The 20,112-nt window shown below is 51.6% G+C and overlaps 9 protein-coding genes across 9 annotated transcripts; 5 read left to right on the forward strand and 4 right to left on the reverse strand.

The window, feature by feature from the left end:
• Positions 1 to 892: 892 nt before the first annotated feature.
• Positions 893 to 3,835, forward strand: AAFC00_005493 (uncharacterized protein; the record flags this gene model as incomplete). The annotated part of the gene is made up of 1 exon (XM_069345280.1): positions 893 to 3,835. One exon carries the CDS (start codon positions 893 to 895, stop codon positions 3,833 to 3,835), a length of 2,943 nt encoding a protein of 980 aa, XP_069203109.1.
• A 680-nt stretch (positions 3,836 to 4,515) lies between these two features.
• Positions 4,516 to 5,514, forward strand: AAFC00_005494 (mitochondrial 54S ribosomal protein uL10m; the record flags this gene model as incomplete). The annotated part of the gene is made up of 1 exon (XM_069345281.1): positions 4,516 to 5,514. One exon carries the CDS (start codon positions 4,516 to 4,518, stop codon positions 5,512 to 5,514), a length of 999 nt encoding a protein of 332 aa, XP_069203110.1.
• A 609-nt stretch (positions 5,515 to 6,123) lies between these two features.
• AAFC00_005495 (uncharacterized protein) lies at positions 6,124 to 7,130 on the reverse strand (the record flags this gene model as incomplete). The annotated part of the gene is made up of 3 exons (XM_069345283.1): positions 6,124 to 6,262; positions 6,344 to 6,420; positions 6,510 to 7,130. The coding sequence occupies 3 exons, from the start codon at positions 7,128 to 7,130 to the stop codon at positions 6,124 to 6,126; spliced, it is 837 nt and encodes a 278-aa protein (XP_069203111.1).
• A 1,151-nt stretch (positions 7,131 to 8,281) lies between these two features.
• On the reverse strand, positions 8,282 to 8,866 carry AAFC00_005496 (uncharacterized protein; the record flags this gene model as incomplete). Its single annotated transcript, XM_069345284.1, has 1 exon — positions 8,282 to 8,866. One exon carries the CDS (start codon positions 8,864 to 8,866, stop codon positions 8,282 to 8,284), a length of 585 nt encoding a protein of 194 aa, XP_069203112.1.
• Positions 8,867 to 9,979: 1,113 nt separating this feature from the next.
• AAFC00_005497 (uncharacterized protein) lies at positions 9,980 to 11,362 on the forward strand (the record flags this gene model as incomplete). The annotated part of the gene is made up of 4 exons (XM_069345285.1): positions 9,980 to 10,147; positions 10,202 to 10,306; positions 10,364 to 10,505; positions 10,563 to 11,362. The coding sequence occupies 4 exons, from the start codon at positions 9,980 to 9,982 to the stop codon at positions 11,360 to 11,362; spliced, it is 1,215 nt and encodes a 404-aa protein (XP_069203113.1).
• Positions 11,363 to 11,858: 496 nt separating this feature from the next.
• Positions 11,859 to 13,969, forward strand: AAFC00_005498 (uncharacterized protein; the record flags this gene model as incomplete). Its single annotated transcript, XM_069345286.1, has 2 exons — positions 11,859 to 11,957; positions 12,026 to 13,969. 2 exons carry the CDS (start codon positions 11,859 to 11,861, stop codon positions 13,967 to 13,969), a joined length of 2,043 nt encoding a protein of 680 aa, XP_069203114.1.
• Positions 13,970 to 14,391: 422 nt separating this feature from the next.
• Positions 14,392 to 15,570, reverse strand: AAFC00_005499 (uncharacterized protein; the record flags this gene model as incomplete). The annotated part of the gene is made up of 5 exons (XM_069345287.1): positions 14,392 to 15,120; positions 15,176 to 15,206; positions 15,265 to 15,380; positions 15,474 to 15,512; positions 15,568 to 15,570. 5 exons carry the CDS (start codon positions 15,568 to 15,570, stop codon positions 14,392 to 14,394), a joined length of 918 nt encoding a protein of 305 aa, XP_069203115.1.
• A 557-nt stretch (positions 15,571 to 16,127) lies between these two features.
• AAFC00_005500 (uncharacterized protein) lies at positions 16,128 to 18,525 on the forward strand (the record flags this gene model as incomplete). Its single annotated transcript, XM_069345288.1, has 3 exons — positions 16,128 to 17,894; positions 18,012 to 18,231; positions 18,440 to 18,525. 3 exons carry the CDS (start codon positions 16,128 to 16,130, stop codon positions 18,523 to 18,525), a joined length of 2,073 nt encoding a protein of 690 aa, XP_069203116.1.
• Positions 18,526 to 19,644: 1,119 nt separating this feature from the next.
• On the reverse strand, positions 19,645 to 19,878 carry AAFC00_005501 (uncharacterized protein; the record flags this gene model as incomplete). Its single annotated transcript, XM_069345289.1, has 1 exon — positions 19,645 to 19,878. One exon carries the CDS (start codon positions 19,876 to 19,878, stop codon positions 19,645 to 19,647), a length of 234 nt encoding a protein of 77 aa, XP_069203117.1.
• Between the last annotated feature and the right edge of the window lie 234 nt (positions 19,879 to 20,112).

Below are 20,112 nucleotides of genomic sequence, written 5' to 3' on the forward strand. Positions count from 1 at the left end.
GGACGAAAGAAATCGGCTGGCGAACGGATCATCACGAAGAGAGTCAATGCGTCCATCACGCATCGCCTTCCCACTCTCACCTCCTGTTCCAAACGTTTCCTCCAACGGCCGAGACGGCTTTCTTGTCTGCCATATCGCACTTTCATGCTAGAGCAGGTCAGCTAAGCCAGCTGCCAGTCTTTCGTTTTTTCTGCTTCTCTAGCTGTGCTGTTTTGAATCTGCTGGGTTCGCTACCATTAGTTCTTTTGCGACGAGGTTCCGAGTGTCTCGTGTTTCACGATCGAGCGTCCTTCCTCGCTTCGTTCTGTATTCTCCGAGGGCAGATCAAGCGTAGTTGCAGGCAATTCACTCACCCAAACGCTGTTATCACGCGGGCCGTTGACAGCTAATCCATCCATCGATCATCCACAACACGTCCAGGACCGTTACGCTCTCTTTTCGCACCCCTGTCGTGAGTTTACCATCATCGGTACACTCCCGCAGGTATCTCGCCTCGCACTCTTCCACACTCATTCTGTCAAGCGACTACACCGGACCTTACTGTCATTTACGCGACACACTGACCACAATACACTCACTTTGGACGAGCAAACTAATTGTTGCAAGTCTGTAATCGATTAATTGCCTGACGTTAAGACGTGGGTTCCGCTTTCCTGATTCAGCAAGTAGCACCTTGCACCTTCTGTTTCGCGACCTTGCGAAGTCTCTCCTCGATCGGACCGCATCCACATCTGATTCTACCAAACCGGAATAACCAGCGTGTGTGTGCGATGACTTGCCAGTAGCCTTCAACCAAGACGACAGATTCTACAGCCCGCTTCGCGCGCGACCACTCGCTAAATACACCTTCATCCGATAATTTCTTAATACCACCCAACCAAATTTACTTATCATGTCTGTCCCGCGGCCCAAGAAGTCCCTGAGTGGACGATGTTCTGCCGTACACGAAGACACTCTTTACGTGCTGTCGCCGAATGCTTTCCAATCACTACCGTTGAAAGAGAATGCCACTTGGTCTACATTACCACAAGGTGAGGCTGTGACAGGCCCTGCTTGTGTCACAGCGATACCCAATGGAGATCAATCACAAGCAGCCCTCTATGTCATAGGAGGCACTTCATCCAACGACAGTTATGGAGGCATGCAACGATTCTTTTTCAAAAATCAGTCATGGGAAACACTCACGCCACTCACACCGGACATGAAAGGTCGGACAGATCACAGCGTAGCTTACCTGAATGACTCTGCTTCTATCTTAGTCTATGCTGGTTCTCAGCCGCAGGCTTCAGCTGCATTGTCGAGTCAAACATTCCTTATTTCAGCCACTGAGCCGTACGACATATCGGCCTTTACCTCGACAGCTCCGCCAGCAAACCAGCCAGTGCTTTTGCAATGGGATAGTGGCCACGCTGTCATGCTAGGAGGTGAAAGGGACAACAAACAGATCTTCACCTTTGGACCCGAAGGATGGGAGGAACTCGGCACTAACCTTACCTCAGCCTTACCCAGCAACGCTGGCGCGACTCTAATATCGGGCACTGATGGCAGTAAAGTTCTTCAAGTTTACGATGCCTCCAAGTCACCGAATGAAGTCGAGAACATCGTCTTGCTAGGGGCAGGTGGTAAGACTGCCAAAAACGGACAAACAATAGGCACCGAGTCGTCACGGAAAAGGAAACGCGATCTGACGCTACAAAACTGGCCAGAATACAACAGCACAGATGCACCAAAGACACAGCGATCAGACTATACGGTTGCGCAAAGCTCGGACGGACTGGCCATCATCAGTGGTGGCGACGACAGCAATCCGGTGGCCATCTTCAACCAGAAAGAGAACACCTGGGTGGATGCATCGACATTCTTCAACGGCTCACCGAAGCAGGTTCCACTCACGAGTTCCACTTCTTCAGCGACTCCTACGTCGACCATGCCTCCTTCGACTACTAGTGATGCAGCAGCGGCAACCTCAACCGAGCCAGTTGGTCTCAAGAAATCTACTTCCTCCCACACAAGGAGAACTCTTGGTATCACTCTCGGTGTGTTGGCAGGTGTCGCACTTCTTATGGCTATAGCTCTGCTCTACATGAGGAAGCGCAAGAACAAGAAGAAGCAACAATCAGCATACATCGACGAAAAGGATGCCGACAGGTTGAGCTTTGCCGATCGTGGTGCTTCTTTCATGAAAGAAGCTGGTGGATCAGTAGCCGATCTTGATCGCATGGCACCACCCAAACTTCATCACTTCCAAAATGATTCGCAGAGCTCACTGGCGATTTTCGGAGTCAAGAATACTGGTGCCAGTCAAAACCCGAGCAGGATGGACAGCCGTAGTCCGACTGTGGTCGAGCCACTAGCGCCTCCAAAGATCTTCAACAATGACGAGAGCTCCGGTCACAATTCACTGATGATCATCGCTGGAAAGTTTGGTGCAAATCGTCACAGCAGAGGCACGGGGCAGAAAGGTAGCTTTGAGAGTACAGCACGACTTGTCAGGTCCCCCTCAGCTGAGGCCAAGAAGTCGCCCGTGCTGGAGCTCGAGGAGATCACCAGCAGCGCCTGGAGTCCAGCTCCTGGGGTACAATCTGGGGATCACAGCAACCAGTTTGCGCCCAATGCTAATGCTGTGCTTCCGCAGCCTGCAAACGACCCCTCGAGTCTTGATGTCAAGAAACGAAGTTCCGGGTGGTCAAAATACTTTGCACCAGCTGAAAACACTGGGTATCAGCCCACGCATCAAAATTCTTCCAACCTCAGCGTGTCGCAGTACACTGTGCCGTCACGGATGGCATCTTCTTTGAATGTGCCTCCCCTGGACATCGGTCTACACAACGATCTCGAAGCTCAAAGGTTGTCAGCTGTGGCCAAGGGACGACCAAGCTATCAGCATAGCAACGAGGATCTTGCCGCTAGAGGCGCCAGTCTCGACTCTGTGCGCCCTCAGACTGCAGCATTCCATACGGGCAATTCACTAGAGCCTGACAGCTATCTCAACGATCGCGACTCTTTCACTTCTGAGAACCGACGACACTCGACCGACTCGATCGGATCGCACCGCATTGCTTCATCGATCTTCTTTAACGGAGGCGAGGGCATAAGCAATGTTTCAGGATGGCATGGCATGGCCGCAAAGCCTGTCGTTCGTGGCGATAGCACGTCGGCGATCAAGGAGATACACATACCGCCATCAAACTCTCCGCGGATCCAACAATTGCAGAGAGGTGAGAGCATGGGAGGGTTCGCCCGTCCGCCGTCAAGCACGTATAGCGCTAGCATCGCACCCGGACGCGACAGCCGCTTGCCGCCAAGCGCAGACGATCTACCTGGACGAGCTCTCAGCCCTCCGATTCGAGGTCCCACGACGGTCCAGATCCCTGGGCCAGCAGCACGAGCAGCAATGAAAGGCACTAACAACTCAGGCTTCTTCCCTTCGAACAAGGATGCCAGCCGCCTTCCACCCCGCAAGGTCGGTGCTCTGCATCCTGGCACACTGGCAGCGATTTCCTACTCTGGCATCAACACGGACGAGTTGGTGATCAAGAGCAGGATCAAGCGCGTCGACCCGGACAGTGAGAACCGTGACTCGAATCTCACCGTGTGGCCGAGTGCAGACGACGGCTTGGACAAGGGCGTGACGCTGAAGTACCTCCAGGAGCAGGAGCGTCTGAAGCGAGAAAAGGAGACGCAAAAGACAGGGCCCAACTTCCAACGTGAGCAAATGGAAAGGCAAGCACGGGAAATGAGAGAGAAGGAGATTCAAGAAGGCACGGGGAGTGGAAACTCCGTGATGAGCGGGTACAGCGAATACAGCTGGCTGAACCTTGGCGCACAGAAGTGAGCAAGTGACGGTAATAAGAAAAGAAGTGCATGGACAGACGGATGTGGTTGATATGGGAAAAGAAGGAGAGGAAGATGTGGATTCCGACTAGGATCGGGAAGTGAGGAGGAGGAGGAGGAGGAGGAGGAGGAGAAGAAGAAGAAGAAGAAGAAGAAGAAGAAGAAGAAGAAGAAGAAGAAGTGCGCGGTGTAGAGTTCATTGCCCTGGTTTTTTTGTCGTCGTTGCCGTCGTCGTCGCTGTGGCATTGAGGTGTTTTTTTCTAATGCCCCCTTCTGACGTTTAGTGTACTGTACTATTCCCTATTTGCATTTTTCTTCTTATTTCTATATTTATCTTCTCCCTTTCTAGATATCTACCTCGCTCGCTTTTTCCAACTGTATGTCGATGCCTTTACAGGCTACCTGTTAATCCCCACCTTGATTGTTCTACTGTCCAGCTTGCTACTTGACAAGGAGGACTGGGAGAGAGATGAGATATGCCGAAGATGTTCCGCGCGGACTTTGAGAAGTGAATCTTGGCAGAATTGTGTTAGATCCAGAAAGTCCATCTTCGTGGATTGTGAGGATAAAAGCAATAGATAGATCGCATTCCTCGTAGGTCGACCTTAGCAATCCACCATTGACGCCATCTGTTGACTCTTGCCGCCAGCCTTTCCACCAATACACACACATCTTTGCAAAATGCCGCCCAGAATACGGTTACCGTCAGCTCGCCGACTGCAGCGCCTCTCCAGCAGCAGCAGCAGCAGCAGCAGCAGCAACACACGATTCACACATCTTTCACCACGCTGCTATGCCTCACTAGCCACGACACCTTCTGCCGCTCTTCCACATGACGAAGGCGTCATTATTACCCACCACAATCCCACTCAACCGCCGTCATACAAGCCTGCCGAGTTCCGCAAGACCCAGCTGCATCGCGCCTACACCTCGCTACTACGCTCTTCGCCGCTAATGCTCCTCTTCCAACACAACAACCTCAAAGCCGTAGAATGGAGCGGCATCCGCCGCGAGCTGTCCTCGGCCCTACGCAAAGTCGACGCCGAGCTGGCGGCCGCGGGAGACTCAGCAGGCGCCGTGGCAGGCGAGAGTGCAAAGCTGCAGATCATCCAGACGGGCATCTTCGCCTCGGCACTCAAGGTCGTCGAGTTCTACAACCCGGAGACCGACGGCGGCGCCACGACGCTATCACGCACCGCATGGGAGACCGCCCGCCGCAAGAACCGCGAGCTCTCCACTGGTCTCGAACCGCTCCTCTCTGGACCCCTCATGGTCGTTTCCTTCCCCTCCGTCAGCCCGCAACACGTGCGCGCCGTCCTCGAGATCCTCTCTCCCAGCGAAGGCTTCAAGGCGCCCAAGCGGCGCGTCGCTCCGGGCCTGTACGAGGCGCCCGTGCAGAGCGGCCTTCAGAAACTCATGTTGCTCGGCGCGCGTGTCGAGGGAGACGTGTTTGATACCGAGGGGACCAAGTGGGTTGGTTCCATCGCGGGCGGTATCCGTGGCCTCAGGAGCCAGCTGGTGTATATGTTGCAGAGCGTGGGTGCGGGTGTCACGACTACTCTCGAGGGCGCAGCCAAGAGTCTGTATGTTACTGTTGAGTCGCGACGACAGGATATGGAGGGACCCGCTGAGGGTGAGTCGTCATCGGCTACTGCTGAGGGCGCGGAGAAGAAGGAGTAGAGTCACTAAAGAAAGGAGCGAAAAGACCTCCCGGTGAGACGTGAGATGAGAATCTTTGTATATCCTATATAGTCCCACTTCCTTTGCATGGATGGGACGAATCGGTGAATTGTATCATTATAAATCCTACCATTTCCTTAATTGTTCCATATCCAGAAAGAATAAATCCTACCCTACTTTCGTCCATCAGCACCCGACATGTCCAGAATATCAGAAGTTGGCCCTTTCACATCCGTTATTTCAATACTCGCTGCTTAGATTTCAATACTTGATATCATTGAACTCATAAAAGAGGGCCCTACTGCATTAAGAAAACTGGCATCGAGAGGACCATTTCACCTTGGCACTGAAGCACGGAGGGAACAAGTCATCATAGCCTTGGTCTTCGCACTCTTGCTTCTTCTCCTTCCCGGGAATTCCCCCTTGCAGTTGTCTGTGGCCTTGGCTGTATCGCATGTGTCCATCCCTGCCTCTCCGAAATCGACCAGAAATGTCATCGAATCTAACCATCCCCAGGACAGCCCCTGAAGCAGCAACAACTGTCGTTTAGGTACATCCCCCTCCCCTTTTGTACTACCCAGGAATCCCGGCCTGATTGCATTAATCCAATCATGAGCGCCGCAAAAACGAACAGCCAGATCCTTCTGTACCACATAGGTGTTTAGTACCCCTTGACGGCTTCTTCGAGCCGTTCAGGCTGTGGGATTTGCGATATTCCGTGAGCAATCTTTTGGCTCCATCGCCGAGACTGAAATAAGTGAGGACTTTTGTCAGCTTTGTCTGCAAATGTGAGATCTTCCTTCTCTGGGGGAGAGAGAAGATGACTTACAATGATGATACGGGCTCCCAGGTGTCTGACTCCGGGTCGTCGTAGCCTACCCATGTGGTGAGAAATCGAAGCGAGACCTGTAAGGTGAATATTAGTCATGTTTGAGAACGTCGTTTAGATCTGTGTACGAATAGGGCCTGATCAGCAGCTGGTGAGATGCACTCACTTTACCTGGCTCTTTCGACTTGAGAGCTTTGTGACCGACGATCTTCTTCATTGCCCAGACGTTCTCATCTGGGTCATAGCAGAGATCCTTGAATCTGCGAAGTGGACCGACTTTCGTGTCGGCTTGTTCACTTGGAAGACCGTCCACCGCGTCTCTGCTAGCTTCGTCACGAGACACATTGATGTTGTCAGTCACACCTCTCGACGGACTCCTCGTTGTCTCAGCAGAGAGCCTCCCTCTTCCAGCGCTTTTGAGCCAGATGTGAGAAATGGGCGTCATGCTCCGAGGTGTCAAAACTTCGGTGTAGAATGAAGCATCGCTTGGAGTGCGACTGTCACTTTGTTTGGCACTTGTGTCAGCACTGGGTTGAATCCAATTCAGGAGCGACGGATCGATGTGTGTAGCTGCAGGAGTTTCGCAACGTCGCGAGACGGAAGTGATGTTGATTTCTGAATCAACACATCCGCTCTCACGTGAACCGATTGAGCTGCAACTAGGCGCGAGATAGTAAAGTTTCTGGATGGCTTCCTCGGCAAGCCTGTTGAACTCGGCTTGTGACATTTCATCAAGCACTTGAGAGGACTCTGTAACAGTTATGGTTTCTCTGGTAGCCGGTGCCATGTGAGGACTCTTTCGGTGGGGATCGCCAATAGTGAATGACTTCTGACGTCTATTGGTTGATGGCTTCACTACTCTAGCGATGCCTCGCTTTACGATTTTAGACTGGTCACTCATGTCGAGATGATGCTTGTAAGAACGTCTGTCGATCCAAAGGGTAGATCCGGCGACCATTCATAAAGGAAAACAAAGTCTAAGATTGAACACTGTGTTCGCTTTGTATATGTAATGGCAAAACACTGGATTGTTTTGATAGAGGAATGTGGGGCCATCAGCTGTTGTACCCTTCGATTCCTTTCCATAGTCTGTATGTGTTGACGAAAATGGAGTTCAATTAATGTAGGGCAACCATCTGATTAGTACTCGAAGCTCTTCTTCTGTCTATCACTCTTGACATTTCGCCGGCTCTCAACCCAAATGTTGGGAGCAGCAAGACATAAATCGACGTGAAGATGATCCATCTAAGCGCTGACGAGGGGCGGTCAGCAAAGTCAGCAAGGTCAGCAAGCAAGGTCAGCAATTACGCGCTGAACAATCGGGCCAATGCAGCTTTGCCGTTGCACAACTCTTCGCAATTGTGACAAGTTTGGTGTTTTCCGTGGCAGCGAGTTGTTTAGCATCTATTAGGTCCGGTCTTTCTCCTGCATGCGGCAAGAACATGTTGTACGACATGGCAGGAAAAGCGACCAAATAGCGACGTCAGCTAATCTAAGCAACTGTTTTTGAAACCGGGTGCTACCCAAAACCCTGAGGTACGAACATAGAAGGTCGCACTATCTGGAGCTATAGCCTTCATTCTCAAGCACGGCTAAACAGCAATCACGGAACAATACTCCAGATCTGTAAGTGTGCTATCGGTGGGCGCGGAGATCGTGTTATACAGACGAGTCGTCTTCATGCTCTCAATATTGCGAGCCACATCATGTAGCTTGAGCGATATTTACTGCCCTGCATAGACATCTCGACACATGATGCGAAGGATGCCAAACTGGTTAGATGATCCAAGAAGCTCGTGCGAAGAGACAGCAGCATGATGCGCCGAAGCTTCGACTGGTCGACTTGCCGACCCTCGGGTTAGTGTCCGGCAAGATGCATGAAAGCTGCAAGCCTGAGTTGCTCTAGCACATGATAGATCGCAACCAGATTATATCATGCTACAACTTGAGCCTGTCGGTGTACGTGGCGTCGTACTCCTTTCTCAGTCCTTCTCGTATGTTTGCAGCCAATAGCACAGCCTCTGCATCATCGAGGTCTTCTCGCGTTCCCCTACCAAACATGCGCCAACTCTTCAGCATGCCCATGTCAACGTGGCCTTTGCCACTGATTTCCTTTCGGCCCTCCTTGTAGCGAGGGACAAAGTGGAAATGAACATGTGGGACAACCTGAGCAGCTCTGGCTCCGTTGTTCTGAATCACATTCCAATCCTCGATATCGAGTGATTTCGCCAGAGCGCGAGCCATCAGCGGCATCCAGAGTCCTAGAGCATCAGCAGTCGGGCCCAGAGGCACGTCGCTGAGTTTCTCATGGTGATCGCGAGTGATTAGTAGGACATGTCCAGGGCTTATCGGCATGATATCTAGGAAAGCCAACACATGGGGTGTTGATAATATGAGATGGCATTGCGGATCTACTTGTGTCGCATCGGGATTGATGGGCACTGGAGAAGGCGTAGATGCTGGGTATGCATTGCAAATACGGCAGAAGGGACAGGAAGAGGGATAATGAGTCTCGAGTGACATGCTGTATTTGATTTATAGTAGTAATTCACATTGACACTACTTGAAGGAGCTCTTGCTACCAAGTATACATGCCCAGAAAGGAACAGCGCGTGGAGACTCTGCCTGCTGCACGCGAAGCCGAGGTGTTAAGTGGACTCACTATTGTCCCAGTATCGTGGGGTTGCAGTGTGGGGTACCTTCGTCCGCATCGAATTTCCATCTTATACCTACATAAGGTAATTACCTTGTACACGAAGGCGTCCATTTGAGCTTTGCCAAGGTGTCTAGCGCAGCAACCTTTTTACATTACATGAGATGCCACATCGGGAGGCTGAGCTAATCCATATGTCAGTAGACTTGACAACCTCGCTCAAATCAAGCAGAGAACGGTCGCGTACAGTTTCGATTTGCTTCATATCAATGGATCTGGCGGCTGTGCTGCTAATCACAAGCACCGATGGCGACAGTCTTTTATCCTAAAATTCATTCAAGCTCCGGGGTTCGGCGAGTTACTAACACATAGGTATTGGATACGGACACTCTATTGTCCATCACATTAGCGCATATTGCTTAAAGTCTAAATGGTCACGAACTCATCCAGCGTATCGTACCCATTGAAGGAGACTCTGTTAGTCCTCAGCCATGACTGCCTGGAAGCGAAGCTATAACGGCATCATCATCCACAGTACTCGCAGCCTCAAACCCGTACCTAAATTCCACCTCATCTGTAATCACGAGATGATATCGAGATATATCTGCTCTCGCTCACCTCGTCATCACAGCAACTGATTAGCCGATCTCTGCACAAAAACAGTGAGGTACAGTAACACTTCGCACCGGCGAAGCATATAGGGTTTTCAACGGGAGAGATGTACCGAATACCGTGCCCGCCCATCACAACAACACATGTCATGAGCGTACCACATAACACCAAAGGATCTGGAGACCTGCATGACCGTTAGGGAGCTTGCTTGGCATACTGACTTTTTGACCTGTTGTACATATCATTCGAAACTTGCACTTCGTTTGAACATGGGGATTTTGGATTTGGAAAATCCGTTTGTTTTCTACTTCGTTCCGTGGAGCAGTCTGCCACTGTCACCTGGTGTTCGAACTGGAGGACTTCCATATACGATGGACGAGGCATCGTCCGATGTGAGATCTGCAAGAGGCAGAACAGACGTAATTGTGGCATTCGTCTCCCTCGCCATCGCTTTTCTCGTACTCGCATGCCGTCTATTCACTCGTACGACTGTGGTCAAGAATGTCGGAGCCGACGACTATGTGATCGCTGTCTCATTTGTGAGTGGCAACTATCAAAGTGGACAAAGATTCCATGATTCTGATCTTGTACAGATATTTTCCGTTGCGCTGAGTGCATTGATATATGTTGAATACCAAAATGGACAAGGGCAGCATATTGCTTCACTCTCACAGGAGAACCTAGGAAAAATCTATAAGGTGATTTGGTCTGCCAAAGCACAATTCCTTGGTCTTGACTAATACCGTAGCATGTAGGCTCTATGGGCCAGTATCCCTATCTATTCATTGTCCTTGACTCTGAACAAGATATCCATCTTGTTGCAATATTGGCGAGTTTTCGCTAGCACCATGACTCGCCATATTGTCATGGTACTTTTTGCCGTAACCACAATCATTGGTGCGTTCGAGTCTACGCAAAGCACTCCCAGGAGTTGCGGCTGATCAACCAACACAGGCTTCTATTCTGTTTTCGCGACCATTTTCATGTGCGCCCCAGTCTCCTACTTCTGGAAGCCGGAGAGGGAAGAAGGCCATTGTTTGGACAGAAACGCAGTCTGGTTCGCGAACGCTTCCCTCAACATCATCACCGACGTTGCCATCTTTATTCTCCCGATGCCCGTCTTGCATCAGCTGCATCTCCCAAAACGCCAGCGTTACGCATTGATGGGCGTGTTTGGTCTCGGTGCTTTTGTCTGCGTGACATCCATGGTACGACTGAAGGCCCTTTACACAATCTCCAATTCCCAAGATGTTACTTGGGACAACGGCAGCGCCGCTGCTTGGTCATCGCTGGAGGTCAACGTTGGCATCGTATGCGCATCATTGCCAACTCTTCGCAAGAGCATAAGCCGTTTCTTTCCCAAAGCCCTCTTATCGGGCGACGATCCACAATACGAAGCGCGAAGAGCTTCACGAAGGTTTTCACGGAAAGAAGCAGGCTTCCACCGTTTCAGGACTGCTCAAGAAGCCTCCGATTGGGCGGAGGCATTGCCAGTTCCCTCGAACTACGGCAAGGGCGAGGCATTGATCGGCTTGGACAGCAAAGTTGAGAGAGGCTCCACGCACGAGGATTTTCTTGCAGGGGCTGGGTCCGGCAATATCAGAGTCAAGACAGTGACCACACAAGTGGTACAAGAGTTGGGTGATGCAAGCGTGCCGGTGACTTATCCACTGGACGCTTACTATACAAATGATCGGGATAACCATGTTCAGGACCCGACCACTTCAGATAGCTCTGTAGGCAGACGGGCGTGAGGTCTCTACGAATATAATGAACCACCTTAGATTAGATCTTACCCATTGAACTTGATCACTACGCATTGGTCAAAGTAGTAACTCCTGCCGCAAAGTTATGATATTTCTTCAATCGGTTATGTGAAATCAACTGGCGATCTCGACAGGTGTTTTGCTTAGCTCCATGACAGTCAGATGATATGCCTTCTCGGGTTACGACAGCTTTTGACTACCATCGCAACATCTCACTTGTCATGTGGTCAGTAGGTATCTACTTCTACAATTCTTTATCTTCGTGGAGTAGACGGGGCTATACAAGAATGTAATAAGGATCCCGGCCAGATCCGCGGCCCGATATCTTGGCAGGCCGCAACTGAGGGGAGCGGAGATCGCGTCTCTTTACGAAGCCATGCTTACCTTATCTAACAGGCGTAATTGATAAAGAAAAGTCATGATTAACTGTGAATAGTAATTTCCATACATCACGCAGCATATTTCTGCTATAGTATGTGTTCGGATGCCTCCGCAAAGTCAATCCGCTGAGGGCGGCGTGGGTAAGAATGCTCGAAGGAGCGCGAAATCCCGGAGTGGATGCCAAACGTGTAAAGTCAAGCGAGTATGTCCGCCACTTTGGTCGCCGGCTGTGATTCTCATACCTACACTGGCTGACCACACCGTCAACAGCTAAAATGTGACGAGTCGAAACCAGCTTGCAAGAACTGTGTGAAGCGAGGCTTGACCTGTCCTGGTTACAAGCAACTCTTGCGATGGTCAACAAAATACGAGGCCGTCCAAGCGGCCGACGGTCCTTCGCAAAAGACCATTCATCCTTCGGTGGAGTTTCAATTTTCGGCTATTGACCCTTCGAATTTTGGTAAAGAAGTATCTGAGGATAGTGGTAAAGACTCGATAGCTCGAAAGAATGTTCCTGAAAATGCAGGTCCTAGAGAGATCATCTTTGCCAACGACGGTGCAAGTGCGCCTTCACAAGAAGAGCGAGATTCGGCGCAGAAGCAGTTGATGCCAAATTGGAAAGTTGACTTGTCTCAACTACTCAATCCAGTAGAGGAGGAAGAGGACGACGCCCTGGTTCGCTTTGAGCCGCAGCCAAGCCAGAGCATTGTGCAGCGTAGATCAGACGACGAGGCGCGACGTAGGCCAGATTCTCGCGGCAGTGTCGAGGCCTCATTGCAATGGAAGACCTTACTACGGAGTTATTACAGAATGAGCGAGCCCGCACTGCCTCGATCCCTACACAGCGAGGCCAGCGCCCTCGTGGAACATTACTTCCGGGATGTATGCGTCATCTTCTCTGCTTTTGATTCTGCGATGAACCCTTTCCGAACCGTGATCGCACGGCTTTGGGATAACTCTTCATCCATTTTCTTTGCCATTCAGAGCATGGCAGCAGCACATTTGGCGAACTACATGCCAAATATGAGACTCGTCGGATTGAACATGCAACGGAAGGCCTACGAATGTCTTCAGCAAGAATTGCAACTCGCATCCATCAATCAGACTATGGACGATAAGCTGCTGCTTGCGGTGTTACTCTTGGGCTTGACCGCATGCTGGCACGACAGCAGCGATCTAGGAGCCGCACATCTAACGGCAGCGAGAGCGTTGATATACCCACGGCTCCTCCGCGACGACGGCCTACAGGGCACAGAGTCAAACCGCAACGACCAGTTCTTCGCAGAAGCGCTCATCTACTGGGAAATGTGCATGGCATTCGTCTCTCGAGAGACATTTGTGCCTGGCATGGAACGACGACTACCGGCCGCCGCGTTTGGAGACCACGACGGCCGATCAGAAAACAAGATATTCCCTCACCCATGGACAGGCATCGCGCCTCGCATACAAATGCTATTCGCCGAGGTCGGACGACTGGTCCGACATTACTGCACAATGCGTTTCTCACTCTTCAGCCCGACAGGCGATCCACTAGCGATAGACATGGACAGCATCATAATCGCAGCCAAAGACCTCGAAGAAGAGCTCTTGTCAATAAACCTCCCGAGCGCCGACGATCTCGTAGACGTGCAAGACGAACGCACGCACAAGACCGACTTCATCAGCATAGCCGAAGCGACCAAGTGCGCCGCACTGCTAGAGATCTACCGCGTCTTCCCGGAGATCCTCGAGCATCGCCTGGGCTCACCCGGCGGCATGGGCGGCGACGCATTCCCTCAAGCCATACCATCATTCTTCAGCACCGACACAGACTACACCTCCACGAACCGAAGTCGAAGCACGATAGACTCATCGCGCTGGCTCACGTCACTAGCGCGACACATCCTGGACGTGATAGGCAAAGTACCCACATCCTCAGGAACGCGACCTCTGCAACTAATCCTGCTCACAACGGCGGCCGCCGAGCTACGACTCAAAGGCGTAGCCGTCACGTCCCCCGGCCTGTTGGCATCAACGACATACGATCTAGAAGTGGCGCAGGCCCGCGGATTCGCCATGGCGAGACTCAACGAGCTGGCGTCGCGGTTGCCGTCTAAACCGGTGTTGAAGATCATTCAGCTTGTCAGGGAGGTTTGGCGGCGGAATGATGCTGGCGATGATGCGTTTTGGATGGATGTCATGACTGAGAATGGGTGGGAGACTATAATGGGATGATGATTCATTTGAGATTTGTCGAGTCATAGGAGCAGCAGCAGCAGCAGCAGCAGCAGCAGCAGCAGACTGGGTTCGATCAGAAGACATGAGAAGGAAGCAGGGCAAAAGTGGGTTTAATGATATGAGAAGGGCGAGAAGAGAAAGTGATATAGAGAAGAGAAGAGAGGGAAAAGGTTGTTGTTTACTTTCGAATAGATACCTACTTTCACATAGAAGAGAATCACTCTTACAATGACACAAAATGACAGAACGACATGATTCGGGATACCATGGATGGCTTCCACGGGTTCTCTACAAGCTCCGTGGCTAGACGCAAATGGTGCTCTTTTGGTGCGAAGAAATCTTGATTGGTATTTTTGGATTCATGGTTTACAATGTGCCCGCTTCCCTGTAGTGGCATCAATAAAGCGATGACTACTCGTCTACTCCTCGATGGTCTTGACGCAGTCCCAGCCACCCTTGAGACTCTCCTTCCAGAGGCTGACCCTGTTATCGCCACCGCTCACTGCCAGAACATTGCCGCTCAAGCTCCAGCTGACTCTCCAGACGATAGCGTCGAACTTCAGCTCTGTACTTGTCCAGCTCTCTGCACTGGCAGGGTCGGCATTGGCGGGGCAGGTCCAGATGCGCACGGTTCGATCTTGGGAGGCAGAGGCGATGTAGGATTTTGACAGAGGGGTCGGGGACCAGGCGACGTCGCGGACCCAGTCGGTGTGGCCTTGCAGGGTGCACATGTTCGTGTAGCTCTGAGTCTGGGCGTCAAAGTCCCAGAGCTTGACGAGGTTGTCGCTGCCGCCGGTGACGAATCTCCTCAGCGGCTGTGTCTGCGATGTGGGGGATTGTGCGCTGGTGAGTTGGCCGGGGGCGAGACTCGGGCTCCACGAGACGGCGTTGACGCCCAGGCCGTGGGCGGGGAAGATGGCGTGGGCGAAAGTGTTGTCCGCGAAGGTGATGACGGAGACGGATCCGTCGGAAGATGCACATGCGAGATGACAGCCGGGCTCCGATGGTGACCATGCGATTAGGTTCACAGAGGCCGTGTGTAGGGTGAAGTCGTAGATGCGCTGCCATTGGCCGTTTTGTTCTCGCCAGATGAACACTTTGCCGTCGTAGGATGAGGATGCGAGGATGGTGCCGTACTTGGGATGTGCCTGACGATGCAGTCAGTATGAATCGATATCCAAGAAAACAACAAGCTCGACTGACCCACGAGACACACCAGACTGCGCCGTCATGACTGCACAAGAACAATTGTCAGCGCATTTGTCTCCGTCCCTCTGCTGGCGGGAACGTACCCCTTGAGCGTTTCTGTCAAGCGATGCGAGTCGCCCTCGATTTCGAATATCTTGATGGTCTTGTCTGAGGAACATGTGGCGAGCCGTCTTCCATAGTAGTCCAGGACTGCGTCGTGCTGTTCCTGTACTTAGTTTCTGCTCTGCTGGCTGTTGCATGTATATACTACAAGGGTGATTCAAGGGTGATTCGAGGAGTGAGTGGTACATACAATCATGTCATCGTGACCGGAATTTGATATGACTTGAGCCTGTTGAGATTAGCAGTTCAAGAACTGTAGAAAGAAGCCAAGTCAGATGGGTTACCATTTAGATTGTAATTGTAGAGATGGCTATCTTTATGATGCGACCGCAATCGCCGTGTTATTGACTGAAAGTGACAGCTTCGACATTATGGGACAGCCCCAGCTTCCTCCGCCCCCGACACGCACGCGCGATCATGTCCTGCCAAGAGACACGCAGCACTTCCGCCGTCGCCAAGTGACAGACCCCCCGCCTCAGATCGATACTAGATTCCACTCCGCCCTGAGAAACTAGGTACTTGTACCTGTAGTGCGAGATCCACACGTCTGCGGGACTCATTGTCCGGACTGAGTTTAGGCCTCGGCATCGGCGTCTTGACCGCGGGGGTCTTTGGCTTATCAATTACTACATCTGGGCTCCGCCTTTCGGCTTATCATCACATGCCTCTATAATAATTATTATTGTTTCATGCTCCCACGCCTGCTCACGACTCTTTCCGGAAGCTGCTCTTTTACATAGCGTGAGGCTTCTCTGCCTGAGCACCGCGCTGTATCTTGTCTGTTCCCCTCATTCCTTGTATTTGTTTTCACGACATAGCCCATTTCCTATTCTTGTTCGCCATCATGTCTGACGCAGTCTGTGGGCCCTCTAATGCCCTACAGAATTTCAAGCAGCATACATCGGTAGACCGATCACTACAGCAGGACCGTATCGTGTCGCGGCATCAGCCATCTCAAGCTTTTCGATCCCCTGACCCTAATGCCGGTGTGCTCGACCCGGAGTTCGAGGCATTCCAGGCAGCTCAGCCGTCTGTCTTTGCCGGTTCTTCACTTCCATTAAATCAATCTTTCCATAACTTCGGTCCGGCAAACTCAACATGTCATCATGGTCCATCCGCAGTACATGCTGGTCCGTCGCAAATTCCTGCATGGGCCTCGGACTTCCAGACGCTTCACAACTCTGCATCGCCGGCTCTTTCACAGCCGCTAGTGAACAACCAGAACAATGCATGGGCCAGTCAGTTCCAGCAAAGCTCAGGCAAGAGCCCGATGCACACCGGACCTGCTCCTTCCAGTGTGCAGTATAGCAACGCTCCTGCCTATCCCATGGCCAGGACCTTTTCGCCCGCCTTCCGCCAACCACAAATGCAACTACCGCTCCCGCAACAGATGCAATTGATGCAAGCCCCAAAGGAAGAATTCGACGAGGAAGCATTCCAGGCAGCGTTCGATGCTGCGATGAGTGATGCCTTGCAATCACAGAGTGATCTTTTGGCGACGCAAGAAAAGAGTCAAGAGGCAGAAACAGAGGCCAAGGACGCTGGCTTCGACATTTACCCGGATCTACCACTCATACGACTTGCCTTGCTCACAGCTATTGTGGATGGGTCAGATGGCATGCTGCACGAAGCAGCATTGTTCGTTCATCATCTGAATACTTATGACCCGGAGAAAATGGATCCCGCCCAAGCTATGCTACTCCGTCCGCTTATCACACGGCTCGCCGATGCCACGCGTTCGCCGTTTGTCAAGCGCTACGATGCCTCGGCTCTGCTCCAAGAACTCAGCACTAAACTGGAGTCTGTGGGAAAGAACGCCAAGATCAGTCCCGAGCACGAGCAATTATTGGCAGCTTATGCGGACTGTCTTTGGGGGCGAGATCAGACGAACCATCTTGCAAACGTGTCAAATTACCATGCCGATACCTCGTACTGGCGCGTTTCACTGGAAGAGAACCTCGACAACTTTGCCGAAGGTACCCCCACCAGCAAAGCTATGAAGATGTTGGCAGAAACGAATCTCTTTGGCTTCTCCACGCCTCAGAGCATGCACCGTGTGCAGGACCTGGAAATCAAGGCCTACCAGAACAGACCCTTGTTCAAGCACCAAGCTAGGTCAGCAGAGGAGCTGGGCTCAACAGACCCACAAGCCATTTTGTTCAGTATGGCCATGCAGATCAGTAGCGCTCCCGAACTGCGGGATGCAATCTATACAGATGGTGTTGAAGAACACCAACGTCGAATTCGGTCGTCTTATATTCAAAGTCGACAGAACGCGCCAGTGAACGTCCACTCCCTGCAAGCGCAAGCGCAAGCGCAACAACTCGAAGAAGAGGCCGCCATGTTACAGGAAGAAACTATGCAAGACAATCATGCAGATTATCTAGAACAGCAAAGATGGAACGAGCAAGTGCTCGAGGTAGAACGAGAAGAGCAAAAGGAGGATCATCAGCCCACGAAAGACGACGATGAGCTTGCTCAAACCGCCGCGGATCTGTTGAGCAAGATGTCAAGCGAGAAATCAAACAAGTTCCAGAACAGTGCCTTCATGGGCCTGATGCGCAAGTTAGCGGACAGGGAAGTTAGGGTGGAGGGTGACAAGATGGTCGAGGTCAGTACCGCTTGACATCACCAGGCCAACACCAAGTGAACCACATCAAACTTTGGGGTTTTCTTGAGTACGACACTGTGTTCGTTGAGGAACTCCACTGACAGCATTCTCCAATAGACCAGTACTTCCACAGCGGCTTATACGGCGCCGGTAGAAGCAAGCACGACGACAGCCGCCCCATCGACTTGGTCTCAAGACGGCCCGATGCAGGCCCATCAACCTCGTACTGAGCAGCAGCCCCATGATGGACAAGAAGTGGTGGATTTGTTGAATCGACCCGACGAATTATCGGGAGTCGACGACAGCATTGAAGATGAACAATCACAGCAATCCATGGGTACGTGGACACCCGAGCAGCTCGCCTCCCTCGCACACGTCACGCCGTCTTTCCCTTCATGGGGATGGGCCGATCATATCTGAGTGTTTCATCATGAGTTACATTATGAACTTTCGACGAACGGGTTCCTAGCCTGCACCTTGAATCACTTTTGCTCTCTCTGTTTGTGTTTTTGAGTGGCTGGACACAAGAGTCTGATGGATCAAAGACGCGATAGCAGAACAATACTCTTTCCCCTCCAACTCGGCAGACTTCCTCATGACCAGTCCCTTTGCAGATGCCGGCAATTTTTGACTCTATCAGGAGTTTCCTTGGCTCTTGCATGATTCTGTCCATGACGTTACCACGAATGACACTTCCAGAGACACGATCATTATGGGAAGTAGCATTCAGCACGCGAGTTCCGATGAGGACGATCAAGTCGAGATTGAAACACAGGAGGATGATCTGGTTAAACTAGAGAATACAGAGACGGAGAAGCAGTCATACGCCCGTAAAACCTTTCCAAGATCCAACGGACTTGGCTATGGTTTCACAGCAGGATGCTACTTCGGAGGAGACATGCACAAGGAGGAATTGCCGTGAAGCCTCGCTGGTCCATTGAAGCTGTCATGGGATGGAGTAGAGTGGACGAATCTTGCCCAATCCCAGCGTCCACCGTCTCTGTTGACTGCTGGCTATGTCAAGTACATATGCCAAGTGCTGCAGCACGCAAAGTATGGTGTACACGCCAAAGCACCAAGAGATTTCTAAGGAACGCGAAAAGGGGGGTATCTATTGAATTCTTTCGGTAGTCTATATATGTGGAAACCAAGAAAAGAAAAAGGAAGATGTTGACGCCAAGATGCACGACTCTGCTCTGCTCTGCTATTTGCTCTAGTCTGATCGACATGACGGCGAGCAACTACGTCACTCATCGCTCATGCGATCTTTGTTTTTCAGTTCTTTTCTCGTTTTGTATGTTTGGTGTGAGGCAGCATTCCAAGATGATGTGACGGGGAAGGGCGACATTTTGTTCGCTGGGCCGATCTTCTCGTAACGAGTTGTGTTGGCGGTTGTAAAAGAGGAGGATCGAGTCGTCGGTTGATGCTATTTGTTCGAGCAGGAGATGACATAGAAGACGGGTGGATTTTTTTCCCTTTCGACGGATGATCTCGGAGAGGGATAGAGAGGTCGGTATAGGAGACGGACGGACGGGAGAGACAGGATGCTCGAGAGGGCCACAGCCGAGCAATAGCACGATGAAAAGATGGCCAGGAGAAGTATGCGTTCCGAGAAGTCTCCGCGAAAGTCGCCGATGGCATGCACTCATCAAAGAGGCCTACCACCGTAACTCCCACCTCTCGACACCTCCGCCCTTCTTCCTCTCTCACCCCTCGTCACTCAGAACCCAAAGAAAAGAACCCATTCAACTTAAAAATCATCAGGGAAGCACTTCTCCTTGGTCCAAGCCTCGGAGTGCGTGCCCGCGTGGTCCTCCATCTGCTTCTTGTTGTCGCGCACCAGTTCCTTGAAGCAGAACTTGCACGTCGACTTGGCCTTGGGCGCCTTCTTGGGCGTGCCGTTCGGGTTGATCGGGATGCGCGTGCCTGCCGCCTCGGCTTTTTTGTGCTCTTGCTTTATGCGGTCTTTTTTCGTGATGGGCATTTTGGCGGGATGTTTCTGGAAGGGGGTTTTTTTTTACTAGTTTCTGGGTGAAAAGGAAGAGGCAAGAAGCTAGGTTTGGCGTTTTTGGGGTTGTTGTTTTGTGTTTTTTTCTTGCTGACGGACGAGAGAGAGAGGGGCGGTAATTATTGGGCTTTCTTGTGGAGAGAAAAAGAGGATTTTCTGCGGGTCCTTGCTGCTGCTGCTGCTGCTGCTGCTGTTGTGAGACGGACGAAG

This window comes from Neodothiora populina (genome assembly GCF_041146345.1).
Source record: "Neodothiora populina strain CPC 39397 chromosome Unknown canker_contig_5, whole genome shotgun sequence".
NCBI classification, from domain to species: domain Eukaryota; kingdom Fungi; phylum Ascomycota; class Dothideomycetes; order Dothideales; family Dothioraceae; genus Neodothiora; species Neodothiora populina.